This window comes from Andrographis paniculata, unplaced genomic scaffold, assembly GCF_009805555.1.
Source record: "Andrographis paniculata isolate CXL003 unplaced genomic scaffold, ASM980555v1 Contig19END, whole genome shotgun sequence".
Classification (NCBI taxonomy): domain Eukaryota; kingdom Viridiplantae; phylum Streptophyta; class Magnoliopsida; order Lamiales; family Acanthaceae; genus Andrographis; species Andrographis paniculata.
The window spans coordinates 510,676-533,271 of record NW_026137479.1 but is presented as its reverse complement, the minus strand read 5'-3'; the positions used below and the strand labels follow the sequence as shown (position 1 = coordinate 533,271).

At 36.6% G+C, this 22,596-nt stretch overlaps 5 protein-coding genes across 7 annotated transcripts; 1 reads left to right on the top strand and 4 right to left on the bottom strand.

Moving 5' to 3' along the window:
• Positions 1 to 31: 31 nt before the first annotated feature.
• Positions 32 to 2,502, bottom strand: LOC127243549 (uncharacterized). The gene is made up of 2 exons (XM_051263639.1): positions 2,015 to 2,502; positions 32 to 1,247 (listed from the first exon to the last, which is right to left on the bottom strand). Exons 1-2 carry the CDS (start codon positions 2,402 to 2,404, stop codon positions 114 to 116), a joined length of 1,524 nt encoding a protein of 507 aa, XP_051119596.1. The 5' UTR covers positions 2,405 to 2,502; the 3' UTR covers positions 32 to 113.
• A 434-nt stretch (positions 2,503 to 2,936) lies between these two features.
• Positions 2,937 to 4,692, bottom strand: LOC127244496 (zinc finger protein ZAT9). Of its 3 annotated transcripts, none has more exons than XM_051265037.1 (2): positions 3,572 to 4,692; positions 2,937 to 3,490 (listed from the first exon to the last, which is right to left on the bottom strand). In XM_051265037.1, exons 1-2 carry the CDS (start codon positions 4,323 to 4,325, stop codon positions 3,039 to 3,041), a joined length of 1,206 nt encoding a protein of 401 aa, XP_051120994.1. In that variant the 5' UTR covers positions 4,326 to 4,692; the 3' UTR covers positions 2,937 to 3,038. The 3 variants fall into 3 exon arrangements, with proteins under 3 accessions (XP_051120994.1, XP_051120992.1, XP_051120993.1); XM_051265035.1 differs by having other exon boundaries at positions 2,937 to 4,327; positions 4,441 to 4,692; XM_051265036.1 differs by having other exon boundaries at positions 2,937 to 4,327; positions 4,510 to 4,692.
• A 979-nt stretch (positions 4,693 to 5,671) lies between these two features.
• Positions 5,672 to 8,638, bottom strand: LOC127244438 (UDP-glucose 6-dehydrogenase 3). The gene is made up of 2 exons (XM_051264989.1): positions 8,505 to 8,638; positions 5,672 to 7,543 (listed from the first exon to the last, which is right to left on the bottom strand). The coding sequence occupies exon 2, from the start codon at positions 7,521 to 7,523 to the stop codon at positions 6,078 to 6,080; it is 1,446 nt and encodes a 481-aa protein (XP_051120946.1). The 5' UTR covers positions 7,524 to 7,543; positions 8,505 to 8,638; the 3' UTR covers positions 5,672 to 6,077.
• Positions 8,639 to 9,442: 804 nt separating this feature from the next.
• On the bottom strand, positions 9,443 to 11,182 carry LOC127244575 (40S ribosomal protein S19-3). Its single transcript, XM_051265150.1, has 4 exons — positions 10,998 to 11,182; positions 10,335 to 10,425; positions 9,987 to 10,170; positions 9,443 to 9,728 (listed from the first exon to the last, which is right to left on the bottom strand). The coding sequence occupies exons 1-4, from the start codon at positions 11,079 to 11,081 to the stop codon at positions 9,653 to 9,655; spliced, it is 435 nt and encodes a 144-aa protein (XP_051121107.1). The 5' UTR covers positions 11,082 to 11,182; the 3' UTR covers positions 9,443 to 9,652.
• A 1,842-nt stretch (positions 11,183 to 13,024) lies between these two features.
• On the top strand, positions 13,025 to 22,538 carry LOC127243013 (uncharacterized). Its single transcript, XM_051262849.1, has 18 exons — positions 13,025 to 13,115; positions 13,533 to 13,569; positions 13,680 to 13,762; positions 13,975 to 14,040; positions 14,188 to 14,259; positions 15,579 to 15,651; positions 16,349 to 16,386; positions 16,484 to 16,591; positions 18,992 to 19,108; positions 19,194 to 19,274; positions 19,359 to 19,427; positions 19,743 to 19,820; positions 19,981 to 20,127; positions 20,713 to 20,820; positions 21,276 to 21,344; positions 21,537 to 21,599; positions 21,700 to 21,857; positions 22,028 to 22,538. The coding sequence occupies exons 2-18, from the start codon at positions 13,533 to 13,535 to the stop codon at positions 22,458 to 22,460; spliced, it is 1,800 nt and encodes a 599-aa protein (XP_051118806.1). The 5' UTR covers positions 13,025 to 13,115; the 3' UTR covers positions 22,461 to 22,538.
• Positions 22,539 to 22,596: the final 58 nt, after the last annotated feature.

Here is a 22,596-nt window from a genome sequence, read left to right as displayed (position 1 = left end):
GAAACTCTGAATCCAAAGATACATGTACACATCAGAAGTTTAGTTCATAGTATTCAAACATGATCTACAATTCGGTTTCAGCAAGTGTGTACCAGGAGGCCATGTTAAGTCGTTCACGAGGAGGCCGAAGCAACTCCACCGGATGATGCGATCTTCTTCACCATCAGCGCGTGTTTTTGGCCTGCAATGTGATAGTTATATACGGTGTCGCTGTTGCACACCACATTACAAATGCTGCACAAGCGAACACAATCAGCTGCAGCTCCTCCCTCCAAAACTTTTCTTCTCTTTGTCTCCAAGTCATCGCTTCGTGCAGCAGCCTTCTTCCGTGCTTTTTTAGACTTACTAGCTTTTGCCTTCTTTGGATTCTCTTCTGGTCCAATGATGACAGGGTTATTTGTTGGAGCTGAAGCAGAGTTGGGTAAAGCTGCTGAAGCAGATCCTGTGGCAAGAATGGCTGTTCCAGCAACAGGTGAAGCAGCTGCGACGGTCGGGGGTGCAGGCTCGGTGGCATTGGAAGCCAAAGTATCAGAATTCAGAGTAGAGACGGGTAAAGCTGCCGAAGAAGAATCCATGGCAAAAACCGTAGCTACAGAAACAGGCAAAGTAGCAGCATTCAGGGCAGAGACGGGTAAAGCTTCCGCAGAAGCCTCAATGGTAGGAACCATAGCTACAGAAACAGGCAAAGTAGCACGATTCAGAGCAGAGACGGGTAAAGCTGCCGGAGAAGCCTCCATGGCAGGAACCATAGCTCCAGAAACAGGCAAAGTAGCAGCATTCAGGGCAGAGACGGGTAAAGCTGCCGGAGAAGCCTCCATGGCAGGAACCATAGCTCCAGAAACAGGCAAAGTGGCTGTGACAGATACAGGAGCAGAATTACGAGTGGGCAAAGTAGTTGTGGCAGCAGCATTCAGGGTAGATGGTTCAATGGGTTGGGAAGTAACTGTAGTTTGGGAAGATAATGAGACAGTAGCAGGTGTGGAAGCCAGGCTGCCTGCAATGGCTGTTCGGGAAGTTACTTTGAAAGCAGGTGCAGATGCTACAACGCCAGCTCGTCTCAATTTTTCAAGATTCTTCTTGTGTTTCTTTCCCAATTTATGTTGATCAAGAACATCCTTGCTGTTACAATCAACCTTGCAGACTTCACATGTGGCAGACTCCACAGCCTTCACTTTCTTGTGTCCTTTTTTCTTGGTATTACTTCTTCCTTGAGGAGTCTGAACTGTGGGAGTGGGCGCCGCAACACCCTAGGGCCAAAATGAAACCAATTAACTTCTCCATCATATTTGTGAGGCTAATAATAACAATATACAGTGAGTATACTTCAAAAGTTAATGACAGTGATGACATATAACAGTGCAATGAAAGTAAGCAATATGGACATGTGATGACCATGTAATGTTTTGACATTCAAGAACTATACACTCATACTAAAACACAAAGGAGGTGGCACGTACAAACTAGATATCCCATTACAAAGAACAAGGAAATTGGAGCTCCTCAACATTTGGGGATGCCATAAGTGTAAAAACAATGGTGATCCCATTTTGATTTTCAATGGGATTCTTCTTCAGACAAAGAAGAATATGCAAACATTCAGTAGTCCCAGCCATTAAAATTCTTGGAAATTAACTCAGAATAGCTACAATTGGTTTTATTACTAGATCACAGCCTCAAGATCCATATGGCAGAATCCATATCAAGCACACCCAAATACCGACATTAACATCATAACAAATGCAAGTGTACTAAGAAACAAGGATCATACTGATATTAGAAAATGAAATCAGTGATCCATATAGTTTCTAGCAACAATTAATCCATTAAGTTGACCACTTGTCAAAATCATGTTCAATAACCACATCCAAACTTCTCCCAATTCATTTTGACCTAAAAATTTAAGGTAAAAATAAAGCTAACGTGACTCCATCTATCATCACCACTTAAGAACAAGAATCCAAATTACTCGCATTTCCAATCACTAACAAAAATTTCCAATAAAAAGAATCCTTACAGCGACAGGAGGTGCGGAGCCATACATTCTGACAGAAGCCGCCCACCTCGCCGCGTTTACGTCTGCTTCGGGATAGGTAGCCACCGCCGGTGCAATAGCACTCGGCTGAGGCACATAAGTGACGGTTGGCTCAACGTACGTCGCGTTTACCACCGGTGGCACAAACGGCGGCGGATCAACCCCCGGCGGCTGCGGCTGCGGAAGTGGCGGCGGCTGAGGCTGAAAATATCCGGCAGGAGGGGGATACATGTTAGGCAATTGGTAGGGATCGACAGCATTGAGATTGTGAAAAGTTCCGGCGGAGTATCCTGGGGCGTACGAATAATTGTAATTGGTATGAACAGTAGGGTTAGGGTTTTGAGGCGGCTGGGGCCATCCGGTGTGATCCATCGTCGAACGGAAATTTTGCCGTTACAACTCCATAGCCGAAACCAAAATGAAAATGAAATGAATCAATAATGTTCTAAAACTAAAATGTTCTGCAGACAGCAATCAGATTCAGATCAGATTGACGAACATAAACATAATGAACAATATTGGGCCATTTCGACCGTTTGCTTTTGGGCTTCTTCATTTCAACAAAAATAATACAAACCCAATTACATAAATTTAATTTATCATTAATATAAAATTCAATTCTACAACATAATAAAATCATAATCACTTTATATTATTTATTTTTTGTATTGTAGAACTTTGCTATTCTTAAAATGTACCATTAGATAAGTTTTTTAGTCGAAAGCAAATTATTAGTTGTAAAAAATGTGCTACGATCAAAAAATATGTCTATCAGTGCATGTAATGTAAAATTAGAAACACCAACCAAAGAATCCATTTTTAAACACTATGTATGTACGAATGTACCTAAGTATTTATCCCAAATGGCAAAATGAGGCAAGAATTTGCCCGTGATATACCCAATCTATGCATAAAATCACGAAAAATGATACAAATTTTCGAGCCAATATGTCTGAAAAAGTATCAAGAAACATCAAATATCTCATATTCAAGCTCTCCAATGGATTCAAGTTGTAAGTACCACCGCGGCCTCACGTTTGCCGTTCGCCCACCACAGACCATTGAGTCCCGCCTCCCTTTTCACATTGGCGCCTTCCTCGGCAGCCATTGCCGGATGGTTGAGATCAAGAAGATTACATACATCAGCAGAAACTTCTGATTCTTTATTCATTTTGCTTTCATTAAGTCCATTGTAGTGAGCCCTCTTGTGCCCGCCTAGCGCCTGACCCGATGTAAAAAGCTTGAAGCATACGGGGCACTCGTGCTCCTTGCTTTTGCTCGTTCCAGCTTTCTCCTGCTCGACCAGATTGCCCGTCAAGTCGAGCTTCGGATCATATCTAGCAGCAGAAAATCTCTTTCTTTTCGAATCATTGCAAGAGTCTAATAAGGCTTCGTCGCAGTTTCTTCCACGCTTCCTCGCGAAAACCTTCGACATTTTGTGATCACTACCTTCATTTCCTGAGCACATTCTTGAATCACTACCAAGATGATCAAATTGTGACACTTCCTTATTATCGAATGCATTTTCTGAATCCTTGCCTTTGTAGGATGAGTTTGCGCCGTAGTATTCAGAACCATCATCATCAGAAAACTCTTCACACTCCCCTCTCGACAGCATCATCAAGCACTTGGCAACCTCCTCCACATCCTCAAACGATGAACCAGCAGACGCAGAGGCATTGAAACCAGAGATTGAAAGATTTGGTGCATTGCTATATCTTATTCTAGATCTCTTACCTCGGACTGGGCATAGACCATCCAAGCCCAACGATAAGCTCTCCTCATTGCCATTGCCATCATCGTGAGGTTTCGATTTTGTCGAGTGGCTCTTCATGTGGCCATACATAGCTCTCACTGAATTGAAAGCCTTACCACATTTAGTACACTTGTGCACTTTCTTGTTCTTGATCGAATGGCTCCTCATGTGGCCGGAAAGAGCCCTCAATGAAGGGAAATCCTTGCTGCATTCTTTGCAAGAAGCTTTGATCTTCGAAACGGTGCCGTTTTGGGGATCAGAAATCCTCCAAGATTTCTTCGGATTCTCCCGCAAGCCATAGCTGCTGCTCTGATCTTCATCCCCAATTTCTTCTTCTTCTTCTTCATCACTGTTGGATTGATTCTTGATGCAGCTTTCTTGATCATCGTTCCCTTCTTCAAATTGAATCTCGCTCTCGGATTTCTCCTTTGAAATTAGGGCTGAATGAACCCTCATATGCCCTCCAAGTGACTTCCCACTGACGCAAATTTTGCTACATATCTTGCATACGTACCTCTGTTCTTGAACTTGCCCCATTTCTACAAAATCGAGAAAACAAAACAACAGAGGAAAATCAACAAACCTGAAGAGCAGTTCATCGCATTGAAAGCAGAAAGAGGAAGAACAATTGATTAATTTATTGAATGATTACTCCGGAAATCGGATCAACAAAACCCGAGCTTTGTAACTGCTGAAACGAAGAGGGTAGCAACAATCTCACCGCGGAGAAAAGCAAATTGTTGGGAGGATTAAAGGGAAGGACATCGCATCAGCAAGACACACACAAGATCTGGCAACGGAACTGAATTAAAAAAAGCTTGTGCTCTCACTTTTTCGACTCGTCGTTGTTACTCACTCACTCACTTGCCCAAATCAAATCTATCTATCTATATGTCTATTTGAATCTTTCTAATCTGATATTGGATCATCGGAAAGAAGGGAGGAACTAAGGAAGGAGGCCTTGCGTTTGCATTTGTATTTGCATGGAATGGAAGCAAAGGCATGATGATATGATATGATTGATGGTCAGGATCAGAGAAGATGAGTGAGTGTGTGTTCACTGGTGGGGACTCAACCGATTTTACTGATTTACAGAGATTTTTTGGAATTAATAATGAATTTGATTGGGTTGTGAAGTGGGTAAAGATCGATTTTTTAGTGATTCTGGTCTGCTGCTTAATTTTGGTGATTATTGCTAATATTTGCATTTTCTACAGTGTGATTGAAGGATGGACGTTTATTGAGGACTCCCGGGCTTGGTTCTCCGTGGGAAGTTAGTTACTCCGGGAGTTGAGATCCCGGGAGTAGATGAAAGTCGATTGTAAATTTCATTTTTATTTTATTAAATTATGGAGTTAGATGTAATTTTCATTTATTTTTGGATTTGCAAAATGGGCATCAAATCAGGACAATTAAAAAGTGTGCTATTGTGAGGGAGTAATGTTTTGTTACTATTTTATTTTAATATCACTGTAAAATGATTTTTTGGGAGGGTACGGTGTTGGTGCTGGTGTTTTTTTAATTAGCATAATATATATTGTATTAATTAAAATTGTGAACCTATAATTTTTTATAAAAAAAATATATAGATGTTGTATAAATACTACGAATTTTATTTTTCTAAAAAAAATCAATTATAATATATATTATTATTATTATATATTATCAGTTATGTATTATATTCACATTAATTGTTATTTGTTCTACCCTTAATCATTACCAGCCTAGACTTGCTGCTAATTTAAATTCCAATTCAACCAACTTCCAAAGTTGGGAAATCTAAAAATGGGATAGCCTACCTTCGCAAGAAATGTTTCCAAGTAGTGAAGGAATTAAATTCAAGACCAATATTTTATATACACAAAACAAAAAGAAATTCAAGCTTAACAGAAAAATTATAATCCAATAGCAATGTTTAATTAGATAAATTCTTGCAGTGTACATAATAACGTTTCACTCTCAAGCAAATCTTAGCAGCAGCCAAGAATAATAATAAAACCCTTAATATAAAAATTAGCAAAAGTAATGCCATCAATAATATAAAGGGAAATGTCAAAAGCTTATAGATAGACAGATAGATAGATAGATAGATAGGAAGCAACATGTGATGATTGATGATCCTTCAACTACCTACTACCAAGCTGCATTGCAATGTATAAAAAATAATGATGAATTGAAAACTATGGATAAGAAGAATATAACCCTGACTGCCTGTTTTATAGCTATGAAGGCAGGCGCTGTTTTGGGAGGGATCGATAGGTGCTTGATCAAAACTCAACTGTTGCGCAGTCATGCAACAACAGCGGGCATGTCCTTGAGCCAGGCATCGAGTGGCTTGCCAATTGAGAAGACAACGAAGCCGATTTCCCTGAGCTTATTTGCATCCAGGATGTTTCTGCCATCGAATATAAAGGCTGGTTTCTGCATGTTGTCGTATATCCTCTGGAAGTCGAGCTTCTTGAATTCCTCCCACTCAGTGAGGACGCAGACAGCATGTGCATCTTTTGTTGCCTCATAAGCATCCCATACTGTGTGGACTTTCTTCACTGTGTTAGGGCTCATTGGTTGGAGATGAAGGGGATGATCCCAATCGAATTGGTTCATAGATAAATCTCTTTGGATCTGCTCTTCCGAGACTTGAGGATCGTAAATGCTCAACTGTGCTTTGTCCCCTAGAAGCCCCTTGCAGACATCAATCGCAGGAGTCTCCCTGGTGTCACCGGTGTCTTTCTTGAAGGCGAAACCAAGGATGGCAACTTTCTTGTTGGCAACTGTGTTGAACATGGATGAAACAATCCGGTTGACGAAACGACTCTTCTGATAGTCATTAATCTTGATGACTTGCTTCCAGTACTCTGCAACTTCAGGAAGACCATTGCACTCACAAATGTAAATCAAGTTCAGAATATCCTTCTGGAAGCACGAACCTCCAAAGCCGACACTAGCATTGAGGAACTTGGGACCAATTCTTGAGTCCTTTCCAACAGCATATGACACTTGGGTAATATCTGCTCCAGTGGCCTCACAGAGAGCAGACATGGCATTGACCGATGAGATTCTTTGAGCTAAGAATGCATTAGCAGCAAGCTTTGAGAGCTCTGCAGACCATAAATTAGTGGTAATGATGCGATCTTCAGGAACCCATTGGGCATAAACTTTTTTCAATGCTTCAATTGCCTTGAGGCCATCAGGGGTTTCCCTCCCACCAATGAGAACTCTGTCTGGTTGTAGAAGATCCTGAATTGCAGTACCCTCGGCTAGGAATTCAGGGTTTGAGAGGATCTGGTACTTTATTCCCTTGCTGTTATGGGATAAAATTTTTTCAATGGCCTCAGCTGTTTTGACGGGAACTGTAGACTTCTCAACTACAATCTTATCTGACTTTGATACATCAGCAATCATTCGGGCTGCACTCTCCCAATATGTCAAATCTGCAGCTTTGCCTGCTCCGAGACCCCGAGTCTTAGTAGGAGTATTGACTGACACAAACACTATATCAGCCTCAGAGACATGCTTCTCCACATCTGTGCTAAAGAAGAGGTTTTTGCCTCGGCACTGCTTCACCACCTCATCAAGCCCTGGCTCATAGATGGGAAGCTGATCACTGTTCCAGGCAGTGATTCGAGGAACGGAGATATCAACAACGGCCACTTCAATCGAGGGGCACTTGAGTGCTATCATGGCCATGGTAGGGCCACCCACATACCCCGCTCCAATACAGCAAATCTTCACCATGTTTCCCTTCTGTCAGTACCCTGAAGAATAAATTTTTAAAAAAAAAACCAAAGAAGTGCAGGTGCAATTCTCAGATTAAATCATGTATATAACACAGGGATCACCTATTAACTTTATGCATAAAAAACAGCATATAGAAAACCACATGATAAATACTCAGAACATGCTTGCAATTATTCACGCAGAAATAGCTCATCAGATATTTGGATGTACCTGTCTTCTCTCAACATTCATTATCGTTGATTCTGTTTAAATTAACTAGAATTCAAGGAGCAAAAGGATATTGAAGATCATGCCTACCTACCTACAACGGCAATTACCTAGCTAACTTGCATCATAACAAACAAACAAAACCTAATAATCAAAATGGATGAGGAAGAAGAAGAACTCTAACAATCAGATCTAATGCGGGGTGACCCACCTGAGGAGTACTGCACGACTTATTTTCAAGTATATATGCATGTAATTAATTCCAGATAAAAAGACATAAGTTGAAGAGCCTCATAAAATACAACATCATCAGATCCATAGAATAACCGAGCCGACTTGCATGCTGTAGCTCTAAAAACCATCGGCGATTTAGAGCCAAAGAATAAACTGTTTGGAATTCAAATCAACTCATGGAATCCAAGAAAATCATTAATATAATTTAACCCGCGGTAACTAAATCACTAACACGAGAGCAAATTACTCACCAAAACTAAAAAGGCTTAACACAGAAATCGCATAACTTACCGATAACTCCATCTTGGATTGAAAACAAGGCACACATTTTGAAAACAAAAAAATAAATCACATAAAAATTCACATATACCCTCCGAAGAATTACATCACACAATTACGAGCTCACACAGCGAATGCATAAATCCACATCTCCAAACGCACATAGGCTGCTCGTATGCTTGCAAGTTGCAACAAAAACTAAAACGATTCCAAATAAGAAAGAAGACGAAATGTTCAAGCGAATAACAATCAATTTACCTCCGATCACGCGGTTGGCTTCTTCCGGTAGGAGAGAAACCCGTGAAACGAAAACCTCCTGAAAGTCCATAGAGCGGGCAGAAATTTATATGCCCACTTTCAACGCATATTCAGTGAAAAGACGGTAATGCCCTCGGACGCGCTCGCTGGTTTTCGACTTCTCATAGAGCGACAAGTGTTGAAGTGGGCGGTACAGCGTGTTTGAACTGTAAAGTACCTATTTTGCCCACGAACGGACTCGAGGGTTGTACACACTGCTTATATGATGGTACGCAAACGCGCCTGTCGGTTGCTTTGCAATATCTTTGTGGTTGATTATTCCTCGTCGTGGTCGTGGTTGTTTGTGCAGGACACGTAGTACCTAACATTCTAAATAATTTGTGAAAATTTTATGATAATAATAACAATAATAATTTGAGGATTTAATGATAAGGAAAGTGATGCCTGGAAAACAAATAAAGTGATTGGTGGCTTTAAGAATGAAAAAGGTGAAGGTTGTTTTTTTGAGTGCAACTGAAGACACGGACATAGGCTGACAGACAACAATGGCGTTACAGTTAAGGGTTCAACAAACAAATACATGCATTTTTTCCATTTAAAATTGTTGACGCCTCACGTCAATCAGCAAACTGATTCTAATTAATAAAATATTTTATTTCCATCATTTTGCCCAAATATAATTAGCCTTTAGTTATACACACATCATTGAAACATGAAAACTGAACCACTTGGTGAAGGTAAACCAATCTCTTGTTTGGTATTTTGGTTTGTAATAATGAAAATAGATTCCTGCAATGCAGTATTATTGTGATGACAGTAATATTCTCATAGTTAAATCGGTCAACAAAGACCAATTTAGAAGCTTTCAAACTTATTTTTACCTGTAATGAATCCCAGATAAAACTAGAACAATATCTTTGTACTAAAGACACCACACATTCATCACGGTCATACATTTGAGTGTAATTATCATAGTGTTCAAAATATAGAGGGAAAGGAGAATCACTTGTCACAAGGATACATCTAATTTAAAACCCAACATAAATGCCAAACAGCTAGAGTCAAAACATCAAACATTTTCATCCAAAACTTGTTCAATGATTTCTGAATTTCAATGTGGACATGGGAAAAAGCTAAAATATATCAATCTATGGTGTGACAACGACAATCCTTCCAGCAACTTGGTCCAGATCACGCTGGCCGCTGGATGTGATTCTCCGTCCACTGCAAGAAAACAATACATAGTTGTAATTGCCAATGAATCAAAAAAGAAATTTCAAATGGGGCTAGGTTCATAATAATTGCTTCAGTAATTAGGTCAATAACGGACAGATAAAGAACCCATCCTCCGACATGTAAAGGTAAATTCAACCTACTTTTACCAGCCTGTTTCTTGATCAGAGTACGATGGATGGCGCAAGCCTTGAAAAAGCAAGCATTCATGGTAATACAATATATATAGGTGAAATATTGTGAACTCACCCCCTTGGATCTATCTCAACAATGTTCATCTCCTGCAACTGTTGCAAAATGTGACGAGCAACAGCCCCACTGCTTTTTCCAAAGTGAGGTGGGCGGCTTCCATTCCTCTTGCTTCCACCATAAATCCTCCTGAAACCACCAACTCCAAGACCGCCCCTCAAATATATCTTCCTAGCCATGGAAGCTGCAGACACAGAAAAATATACACAGGCTTAAGTGAGAAAACACAAATATGAGAAGGCCCAAAATGAATCAATACAGAAAAGTAAATTAGTCCAAGCATGATATGACAACAGAAGATTGGTCATGCCAGATAATGAACAATACAAAGGAGAATTAGATTATTACCAGCCCTGATGTAGTACCAATCAGGGTCATATGGAGCTAATTCTTTCAACACGCCTGTTTTCACAATATCAGTCCACTCTGGAAGCTCCATCTGTATCGAAAATTCAAAAGAAAGCATTAATGATGGTCAAGACACATGGATTTCTGAATCAACATTCCATGTTCTGGCTAAAAGCATATTACAAAGTGGAAATAAAGCGTAGTTATTTGATTAACCTGGAAATTTGTCAGCATAAATGATGAATATACACATGAATATATCAAGAGGACCTCTTGGTCAGATTGAATAAACTAGGACAATTTTCTAGAAAGAACAAAGATATATTTACACGAACTAACTTACCCATTATCTCATAACCAAATAATGAAGTGTCAAACCCCTACACCACCATATTCGATTTGCTGGTCTATGTTGATTTAAGAAACTACATTATATAACAACCATAACAATTCAGTAAAAACAAAACAAAGCTACCTACTTTTAACATCCCGTGACCTCAATACACCAAAAAAATAGGAACGACAATGGAAAAACCAAAAACAAATAAATCATTCCTAAGAACTTCCAATGCACCTTAACACTTTAGTACGCAATATTCTACAAGCAAACATACATGATTGGCAGAGAAAACTAGTAAAAGCCAGCAGCATATTTATTTTTACCTTTCCCGAGCGCTTGAGGTGAGCGGCGTAGGATTTGACGAACTCGTGAGGAGAGACGTCCTTGACGTTCTTCGCAGTCGCCATCGTCTTGAATCACGCACAGGCTGCGCAGTAAACCACCTGCCCGAAGGATGGAAGTCGCGAATCAGCAGCGTCCGGCGCTAGGGTTTTCACAGTTCGGCTTATTGGGAATATTATATATAGCAATAGTAGGCCCGTGTTTCTGCGGGCCGTGTTTTATGACCCATATATCATAGGCTGCCTCAATCACTCAAACGGGTCAGACCGACGCAAACCGTACAATCCCATCTAAGAACAAACTCAAATACCCAACCCGGATCCAAATAATATATGTATTCAAAGATACCATAAAATTTATTCAAAAATTAATAAATAAAAAAAAAAGAGTAATAGAATAAATAACAAATATAATATTAATTTTGTAAATAATTATTAAATAAAATTAATAAATTATTGTTTGATAAAACTATTTATTATAAATATATTATTTAGTATTTTATTAGTTAGTGAAAATTGTAAGAGTTTTTGATATTTTTGTCTTTTAAATTTATATATAAAAGAATTATATATATAGTGGTATATTTATAATTTAAATAAAAAATAAGAATATTTTAACATTAATGTAAAAATTCTTTAAAACGAGATGGACAATAATTCTAAAAAATAATATTTCCAATTAAAAACAAAAAATATAATATCATAATTTATTACATATAGATAGAATATCATTAAGCAATTTACAAAATTAAGATTCATAATGGAGGCTCACCTAAATAAATAAATATTTCTTTTTTACTGTTATAAGTTAATCGGTGATGTTATTATAACAAATTTATTTATTTTATATCATATTAAATAATTAATTTAATTTTAAAATAAAAAAATAATGTATATGTTTTTAAAATAAAATAAACGACACTTTTTTTACAATTATTCTTATTTTGTTACTTTACACTAAAAAGTAAGATATAATATTTTAATTTATTAATTATAATTAAAATATTACTTCATCCGTCGCAATTAATTTGTCTACTATTTATATTTTCGTTAGTGCACATAATTTTTTTAAAATACAATTATAAACTTTAATCTCATTTTAAAATTTAAAATTTAATTTTCTTTAATTAAATTATTTAGTCATTTTAATCTTTATCAAAAATTAATTTTATTTAATTATAATTTTTTTTAGGATAAACTGTTTTTTAGTCTCGTAAGTGGAGCCTGTCGCAAATTAGTCTCATAAGTGAAATTTTTTTGCTGTTTTAGTCATCCGACGCCGGAGACGTCCGCATGGCTCCCGCGACGTGTCCTCCAAGTGTCCCGCCAGGTCAGCGACACCTGGCGGACACGTGGATTTATTTATTTTTTTTCAATTTTTTTTATTTTTTAAAAATTAAATCAAATTAAAAAATTAAAAATATATAAATAAAATTAAAAATAATTTTTTTAAAAAAATTAAAAAATAAAAAAATAATAATAAAAATCCATGTGTCCGCTAGGTTAGTATGAAGTATCGCTGATCTGGCGGACACGTCACCTCCGGCGAGTCACGCGGGCGTCTCCGGCGTCGGAGGATTAAAATAGCAAAATTTTTTCACTTATAGGACTAGTTTCCAACATGCTCCACTTACAAGACTAAAATAACAACGAGTCCAGTTACGATACTAAAAAACAATTTATTTTATTTTTATTAATATAATTTTTAATTATTTACTAATTACAATATACCTAAAAATATATACTTAATCGAGGTGGACAAATTAGCCTGACGGGAGTAGGGAGATTATAATCTTATATAGTATGAGTTATTTTCCAATCTCCATACCCGATAACAAATATGATACTAAAATGAATTTTGTTCAACAACTTAATTACAGTTACCAAATATAAAAAAATATTTCTTTATTATTTTTTCGTAACAAAATTATTATTATATATATTTTTAATTCGAAAAATCTATATATTGACTATACATATATATTATGTCATAATACATAAATCTGTGGTACAGTTGAGCATCAGCAATCCAAGAACACAACCGTGTACCTGGGTCTAGGGTTTTCAATTCTGCTTCATTCCCCGTTTCGTGTTTGTCCGGTAACCATTTTCGCTTTGTTCTGCTTCAATCTGTGGAATTTCGAACATTCGTGCTGAATGTACGGTCTATCTCAAGTTAACAATGGACAAGGTTTAGTTCTGAAGAACAATTACCATAGGATAAATGTTGTGAACACATACTCTGTAAGATTAAGGATTGCTCAAAATCCAAAACAAGAGAGGATTGATAGGTGTTTCTAATTTCCTGCTCTTCAAATATTAGTGCCCACGCTTTGTTTTGAGTTGTACTTATTTGAGTTTTCTGCATTTGTGCCTGTTCTCCCAAAATTGGAGATGGTTTGGTTCTTTGGTTTCAAGTTTCCATCTTTCATTTTATGTTGGAGAGGCTTATTTGATTTGATTTGATATTTTAATGCTCATTAAACGACTAAATGTTTTGTTTAATTGTTGCCGCAGATGGCGAGCTTAACAGGAGAGCTACACTCTACTGAGAGTAGGCTTTCTACTTCAAGATTCGTGATATAGTAGATCGATGTGTGGAATCATTTTGTTGTTTTATTTTATTTATTTTTTTTCTAATCATTGAATCTGATGATTCTTCAGTGCAAAAGGGGACTGCAGCCAGAGGTTTTGAAGTTTTTGTTGGTGGATTACCTCGAAGCATCACCGAAGGAAAGATTCACGAGGTCTGAGTATATTTATTTCAAAAGATATTTTGATCATGCACGTGCTAGGCTGATTAGTGAATAGTGAAGCATACTTGAATGTGATTGTTAAAAGCAATAAAGAATATCTTAAACTTTTCACTGAATATTTATGCTACTTATCTATTGTAATAAACTTCAGCATTTGAACTATATTTTAATGAGTTTCCTCTGGAAAACCTGTGTATTTTCAGGTGTTCTTCCCATGTGGTGATATATTGGAAATACGAATGATAAAGGATCCGAAGGGCAATCTGAAGGTCTGCTCATATGTTAACTCATTTTATAATTGGTTGATGGTGCTTTCTAGTGCTTCCCTTTTAATCAGCCAAATAAAGGACAAGTAGGCATGAGGACAGAGCATGGTTCCATATTCTTACTGTACCTCTTTTTATATTCTATGATAGGGATTTTGCTTTGTCCGGTTTGCAACGAAAGAAGCTGCAGTCAAAGCTGTGACAGAAAAATCTGGTGTTATGGTGAGAAACATAACTGGAGCTCCATTTTTATGGTTAAATAATTACTTTTTTCACTAGAATGATCCTTGACTAATTAGTTAAGCTGGATTTGTTCAACTTGATCTGCAACATTTTAGGTTGCATTAACTTCTAACTTAACTTAACTTAACTTGTAAGTTTCCATAAACCTTTTGTTTTACTAACTTAACTTAAACCAAGCTTTTTAGACAAGTCAATACCTTCGTAACCATGCTCTACCTTCAGCTCAATGTTTCACGTGGCGGAAATGTAATTAATACTACGTACTGTATCTTCTAGATCTTTCAAGTTCATCATCATGACATTTGTCTATTACTAGATATGGGATACCAGAACTCTTAACATTACATTATTGTTTGATGTTTTTTTACTCTTCTGTAAATTACCATTAAACCATCAAAGCTCTTAGCCTCAGCCCTTCTTGACACGTAGCATGTTTTTATTTTTATTTTATGGGTATTTATACTCAGAGTCTAATTTTTCATTAATTAAGTTCCTTATTGGACTTTTAAGTTTTATGCATCAATGGCCTTGTACCCATAAGAAACTAGTTTCTTCTTTTTTCACACTAATCCTATGCATTTTCCTCTCTTAAGATTTTTGTTTGTTGGCCTTTAATATGAGCATTTTCACCACTTCATGCTCATCAAACTTATTTCTACCCAGGTTTTTGGAATGGTTAGTTTTGAACTTTTAGGTTCTTTCATTTTGATTAAAGGTATTAATATATTCCTGATCTTAATTATGCAAGATTTATTATTGTATTGTTCATTATTCTTGATTGATTAATAATATCTCACACAAGCAAGGAAGACGATTTGGGTCAAAAGAGATCCATTTAATACTGGCATACTGGAATTATTATCCATCTTTAATATACATTCCAAATTCCAGCCTGATCTTTGGCCACCCGGTGTTTTAGGGGACATCAATGATTTTGCTATAGCTGAGAGATATAGTTATTTCTATTTAGAGATTTGAATTGTCTTTGTTATCAATTAGTGATTTGATTGCGATATGTAAAATAACCTACTCAGGATAATATTTATATGGAATGCCTTGTTACCTACCCTACACCCATGCTATTGTAATCATAATTAACATCTTATAAATTTATGGGGTTTTTTATATATTCACTCTCATGTTTTGGGTTTCTATATCTAGATGCACAGTTCTGTGCATCTTTCCGCCCAAGATTGTGTTACACTTTGTTTATTAATATAAATCTTCTTTTTTGTCATGTCTATTGTGAAATTGTAATTCTTGTAATTTTTTTGTATCACCAACTTTCCATTTTTCAGATTGATGGAAAGAAAATTGGTGTTCTTCCATCAAGCGAACAGGATACTCTGTACTTTGGAAATCTTAACAAAGGTTCGTTTTCATTGTTCTAATCATTTTGCAACCAGTCTAATCATGTGTCTTTGAACTTTAACTTTTATGCTAATCTTTCACAAGTTGGATTTTAAATATGTAACTAAGCATGTTATTTGATGGCTCACTTATTCTGAAATATATCACAGATATAATGTCTCCCAAAGTCATGTAAGTCTGGCATACCCTTTTCTTTATTATAATCTGAAAAATTATCTTTGTCAGCAATAGTATCTCCTAAAAGTCTCACATCGGTGGTCCCTTGTTAACTTATACGTATATCAAACAAACCTTTTCTTGAGACTAGTTTTCTCTGGGAAGATCTCACCTTTCAATTGCAGTACAAATTATTCTGTTCTGGAAGTTGTGCATATGCAGCAACATATATAATTCTATGAGATGCATGCTAATGAACTCCACTAGTCTCACTGTTTTTTGCTAATTCTATCTACTTGCAATGGTGCATTGCATTTTTTATTTTTACCAAAAATATGATTATACTGCATAGTTTGATGCCAATGAGATTGAGTATTGGAATATATCACTGTCAAAATTTGTATCTCTATAATCTTGTATTTAGGCTTGGATTTGCAGTTTTTCTTCCTCCTCTCTCACATTTTACCCATGTATCGTGAGTAATTTGCTCAAATTATTATATGCAATGTGCATGGCTGATTTCTATAATCCTATGTCCCAGCTTGGACTGTTGATGATTTTGAGAGAATGGTGCTCCAGGTATTTTCGTTATCCTGAAACTGTTCCTCAACATATTCTGATAAGGTTCAATTGCTAAAATGCCTCCTCTCTGTTGCCTCCACCCCTCCTGCTTTAGGTTTTCCCCGATGTTGAATCTGTTGATCTCGCAATGCTTAAAGATATATCATCAAATCAAAAGCATCGGAATCGCGGTTTTGCTTTTGTGAAATTCTCATCTCATGCTGTAAGTTCTGTTTGCATTGTCTATTTATTCTTATAGTTAAAACCTTTTAGCATTTTCCTTCAGTCTGTAGTGTAAATTTAAGTTGACTTTCTCGTTGCATCTGAAATCGTACAGGATAAAAGATCAGGTCCGTGGTTTTGATTCTCAGTCCAGGATCACTTATGAATCCCTTTGTTACTAGTAATCATAACTGATAGAAAATAATCTTAAGAATATATTTAAAAATTAGGGTCCCAACACCAACTTTACACCAACAAAAAATTTAAAAGCTCATATAGATTGTGAAACTAGAAATCTAGAGTCTAGACTGCCAGTAAAAGATGTTTTTTTAATATATCCCCCCACAAATTGTGCCTACTGAATCTTAAAAGTTAAAAACTGGTTTGGGCTCAAAATACCTGAATTTCCATCTTAAACTTATTGTGCAACTATCTGATCTCAACAATTTTTAATATGCTAGAATTATGATCAATGATTAAATTAACACCTTGAGCTCAAGTTTTTAATTGGTGAAGAATTGCAAAATGAAATATCTGTTTCTAGTTTCCCTCTCACTGTTCCCATGAACTGTTATGATGCATTCACTATGAATGAGTTTCTAAGCAGGTCAATTTAATATTTATTGGTTTATCTTCTTATACCAGTAATAAGTAATTACCCCTGTTTTCCTATCCTCTATATCATCTTATCTTGTCTCAAAGTAAACTTTATTACCACTGTGCTTATCTTTTTGGCCTCCTCCATGAATCACTGGAAGGACTTAAGACAGCATGCCCTGAACTTACCGATAAGATCAATATGTAGCCCATGTGTCATTACTTTCATTGTTGTAAATGGTGCAAGGCCTCTGCCATGCAATTGTGCATGGCACGTTGTGCACTATTAGGTTAATATATATAATTAATATACACATATAGACATGTGTTATAACACATTTCAACATATTAAAATAATCATTTAAGAATCTCTGTTGAGTGTTGAAAATAACTTGAATATTCAAAACTCTCAATGGTCTTGACTTTAAACTTAAGAAATAGGCACATTTCAAAACATAAAAACTATAATCATCAAAGTTTATATAATCATCGTTCTCATCATCTAGTCAGTAACATAACAGTAAATGAAACAAAGCATATGTTACTGTTTACAAATATCTAACAACCTAAAAGATTAATTTTAACAGAAGGCTTCCCTGCCTTACCTGTGAGAGAGGAGAGAGTGTAAGAGCCAGAGGCAGAGGCAATGAGAGAGTTAGAAAGTAAAACAGAAGAAGTACAAGATTAGAAAATCAGCCCATCCTTTTTTATTTTAATAAAACAAAACAGTCTTAATTCCCTAATAAATATCAATAAAATAGTGGTGCACTATTAGGCACGTGTGCCATAGGAAATGGCTATGACCTGGTGCACCATTTACAACTGGGATGTCATTGATATACTTCAATTTTTGCCTCCATTGAACATTTTTTCCCCCTTTTGGGAACAACTAGTTGATGACTTCTTTGTGCAAAAAGATCTATATGCATTTGAAACAACCTTTCTCTGTAAATGAAATATAGCCACAAATTTCTGGTTGGTTTTATTTGAAGATAATGGAGCTAAATAGCACCATAAAATAATTTATCTTCTCACAAATTGCTGTGTGTGTCTGGACAGATGATACAAATTACCGCCTGCAACTACTTGAAAATTTTCTTCATTGAATATGGTCATCATACCTGTCTCAATCATTTTACGGAATTTTAGAGTTTCTTATTCAGTATATTATCAAGAAACTCCCAATCATTATGCTTAGCTTTTTTCGATAACTCAAAGATTTGATACAACAAAACGTGTTTTTTTTCTCCTCTAGAACATTAATCACATTCCTCATCAGTTTCACAAGACAGCCCTTTTCAATTCAAACGTAAAGCAACAAGTATGGACGTTTTAGCCAAACAAAGTTCGAAATTATGAAAATTACACAACCATATATACCCCAATAATATTTGAATTTTTTAATTGTTAAAGGCTGTGGTAAAGTTTGTTAAACTTGCACATTCTTGTAATGCCGATGTCTGGATCCTTGTTCCCATCCAGCATCTATAGTGAATTTGGCATCCTTGTTAGTTTCATTCTCCCACTATGGTTCCATTGGAGGATTTAGCAATTGAGTTTCAGATACCTGCAAACATAATATCTTAACATATCGATTTTTTACTTAATGAAAAATAATTGCCTCTGCAAAATAATAACTATAAACAAATTGGCCTGCATCTCTGGCTATCTCCTGCAAAACTTTAAATAAGAAATCTTTCACCAGATCTATAATTTCTACTTCTGATGCAGAGGCTAATAAAAATACAAAACTGAACCCTTTGTAATAGAAAATTGAACCTGCCTACAAAATTCTCAATCACAGGCTGCCGCACGTGCTCTACGGGTGGGGTCTCAACCAGAATTTCGTCTAGGGAATTTGCACCCATCTGTTCAGTGGGCAGAACATGATCCTGAGACTGATCCACGGGAACATGCTAAGGTCCATATTATTAACAGCTTTCAAATCATATTCATAATATATGTTGAGGAATATGACTCTCTTTACTTGTTCTATTTACTCTCAGGTTAAAATAGCATTTGTGAGAAACCTGCCCGTTGATGCAGATGAGAATTACTTGAAGCAATTTTTTGAGCCTTTTGGCAAGGTCGTCTATATATTGTGTCTGATTTGACCTTTCTTTTTTGTGATATATACTATGTGAGTTTTTTATGCTATTGTCCTATTCCAGGTGGAGAAAGTTGTTGTGTCTAAGAAAAGTGCCCATCCTGTTGGGTTTGTTCACTTCTCTGAGAGATCAGTAAGTTAATGCTGTATGCATATTCAGAATCAATTTTTCTGTAATCTATATATGACCAAAATCTATTATATGCAATGCGCATCAGACAGTATGAGTTTTAATTATTCCTTTTACTGTTGTTTGACTGAAGCCATAGTCAAAGCATCAAGCTTATTGCTTTATATATTGTTTTTGTGTGGTGCATTTATATTTTAATCTCTATCTGAACTTGAGTTAGATCTTTTATTAGGTTTTGCTGATTATTGTTTTTATCTTTATCATTTTGTGTTGACACGTTCACTACTTTCTTCCTTCTGTGCTTTTGATCTTGCATAGGATCTTGAAAAAGCTGTCAGGGAATTGAATGAAAAAAAAGTTCGAGGGCCTAACGGTGGTCAAATGCTTAAATTAGAGGTAGTCAATGCTGCAACAGAAGTTTTAGTTGCATCTTGATAAGTGAAAGTTTCTTCTGTTCCATGGTGTAGTTCGTCTGTGGTGAATATAGTGGGACACAATTTATTTTGACAAGAAGCTCTGAGATAACTTATTATCTTGTACGATCTCTTGTATATAGGTTGAAATTGCCAAACCTATGGACAAAAACAAGAAGCGAGGTCGTGATAATTCAGAAAGTAAATCTTCTGTTCAGAGTCATTCCAAGCATTTAAAGGAGGGATCTGGTGTTGCTTTGTCCAGAAATGAAGATTCTCATCTCCCAAGGGTAAACACTTCTCTTTTTCACTTCTTTTGTAAATCAGATTAATTTGTTTCACTGAATCGGTGAGTGTGTTTCAATTTTACCAATAAATGTTAGATTACTGGACTCCATATGAGCATTATACCATATCCTTGTTCTTAATTGGTTTGAAAGGAGCGAAGGTTGTTTAACTAGAGCAACTACAATAGGAAATGAAACAGTAAGGTTGGAAGCCAAATTGACAAGCCTTGGCTATTATGTAAAAGTTTGTATTAATTCGAAATTTTAAAATTTCTACCAGTTTCAATTTCAAGATATAAGGAATGCTTTCATTGAATTTAGGTATGGAAGGTTGCGTTAGCATTCAAATTAATTTTTTTTTTACATATGCTGATATTATGATTCTGTAAGTATAATGCACCCATAGCTAGAATGTTATTGCACAAGTAGATTTAAGATGGAAGTATTTTAAGAGGGATCTGTGATGACCAATGATTTTGAAAGTCAAAAGGGGAGTTGGTTATTTTTAATGATATTAGGTATGGCAATTTAGTATCGTACTTCTTTGAGTAATTTTTATTAATCTTACATGTGTTTGTTGTCTTGTAGGAACTGGAACCAGCTGATCCTTATGAGGATGTTGTTATGTCATTGCCATTAGGCGTTAAAGAGCGCTTACTTCATATTCTACGGCTTGGGATTGCTAATCGATATGATGTACTTCCTGACTTTGAAGTTGTCTTATTCCTTCTATTAAGCTTCAACAATATAAATTTTTAACTGATGACCCGATACTGCCTGTAAATGTGAATTTTCAGTTATTGCAGTCACCTTTGGCCTTCTTTTCTCCTATGAGTATATACTCAGATTAGCACTCCATGCTATTTTGCCTTTTATTTGCATAGCATCTTATTGTGTTTAAAAAGGCTTAAACTCCTCTATTTAGTTATATACTTAATAACTTGCACATTGCACAGTTTTCACCATCTCGGTTCATTTGTAAGTATCAAAATCTGGTTTGGCGGATAAAGCCTATTTGTGACATTGGATAGGCATTTTAGAAACTGCACTCTCAATGTGACACCTTCATGGTTGTATAAATCTGCCAATTTAACAATCGTTATGTTTACGAAACCATCAAGTTTGATAACTCTGTTCTGGTTTACTCACAGCTTGACGTAAGAAACCTGCAGAGTTTGAAGGAATTGCCGGAGCATATTTCTATTTCAATCCTGGAGCAGGTCTGTTAGTATTAGCATATGCATTAGCTTGAAAGAAAATAATAGTCCCTTTTCATCCAAATTTGTTCATGTTCACTTCGTAAAATACAAAGGAATGAGAACAGAATTTAGCGACGGAGGTAGTACTAAATTGTGATAGCTTAGTTGCGATTTTTTCATTAGTCTAATACTTGCCATGATTTTGCTCTGTAGTTCATGGAATCTGGAGCTGCTTTACCTGACAAAGGAACATATCTGTCTGGACTGATTGCAAGAGTACGTATCTTATGATCTTTGTATCTATTCTGCTGTGCAACTTTTATTGAGTTTCACAACTGCCATTTTCCGTTAAAACAAATTTCACTCGACGTTGCAGCAAGTTGATAGATTGAGATTGGATCGGAATTTGGGTGGTGGTTTGCCGGTACCTGTGGATACTACTCATAGTGAAGCTAGGCACTACAGCTTCTCGCGCCAAGTATCTCCCCCTCCCATCAGTTCTTTTAGTTCTCGCACGCATTCGACCATGCCTAGGTTTGTTTGTTTTTTCTCATTTATGATGTGAAATTGCAGAAGCTTATTTGTTATCTATCGAATGGTTATGGTGTCACAACCATATCTTGATCTTAGAATCATAAACCTATGTCTTAAGAATTGATAATATATGCATCTGAGGTTTCAATGATGTGATATCAATCTTGCAGGCCTGACAATTACATGCCGAGCTATTCGCCACCACCTCTTCCTCTCCCAGATTATCCAGTGCCCGGTCGATCCCTTCCTGCAAGAATTGATGACAAAGGTTCTGATTATCTTTTACCACATCGGCCCGTCCATGGATCCCAAAGCGTCTCAATTCCAAGAATGGGGATGCTGGATGAAAGAAGCCGGTCTCCCTACGAGCCGCCACTAGGCGCATCTGTATCTTACGGAAGAACTGGTTTAAGAACTGAAGAACGGCGTCTATCACCAGTTCTAAAAGCGCCTGCTGCACCAGCATCTTATGATAGGGCTGTGGCCAGCCATCAAACCCGGCGTTCTCAATTAAGGTTCGATCCTTTCACCGGTGAGCCCTACAAATTCGATCCTTTCACTGGGGAGCCAATTCTCCCCGAGCATACACTCCGCCGGTACTGATCATCTGAACAGATTTTGTTGTGAATCCGAATAGCAACTTCTCTCATTCCCAAACTGATTTATTCACTGATTTAGTTACTTCTGGTCTTTCCAGCAAACAAAAGCTTTTGACAGCTTAGAGTTATTAGTGCACTGT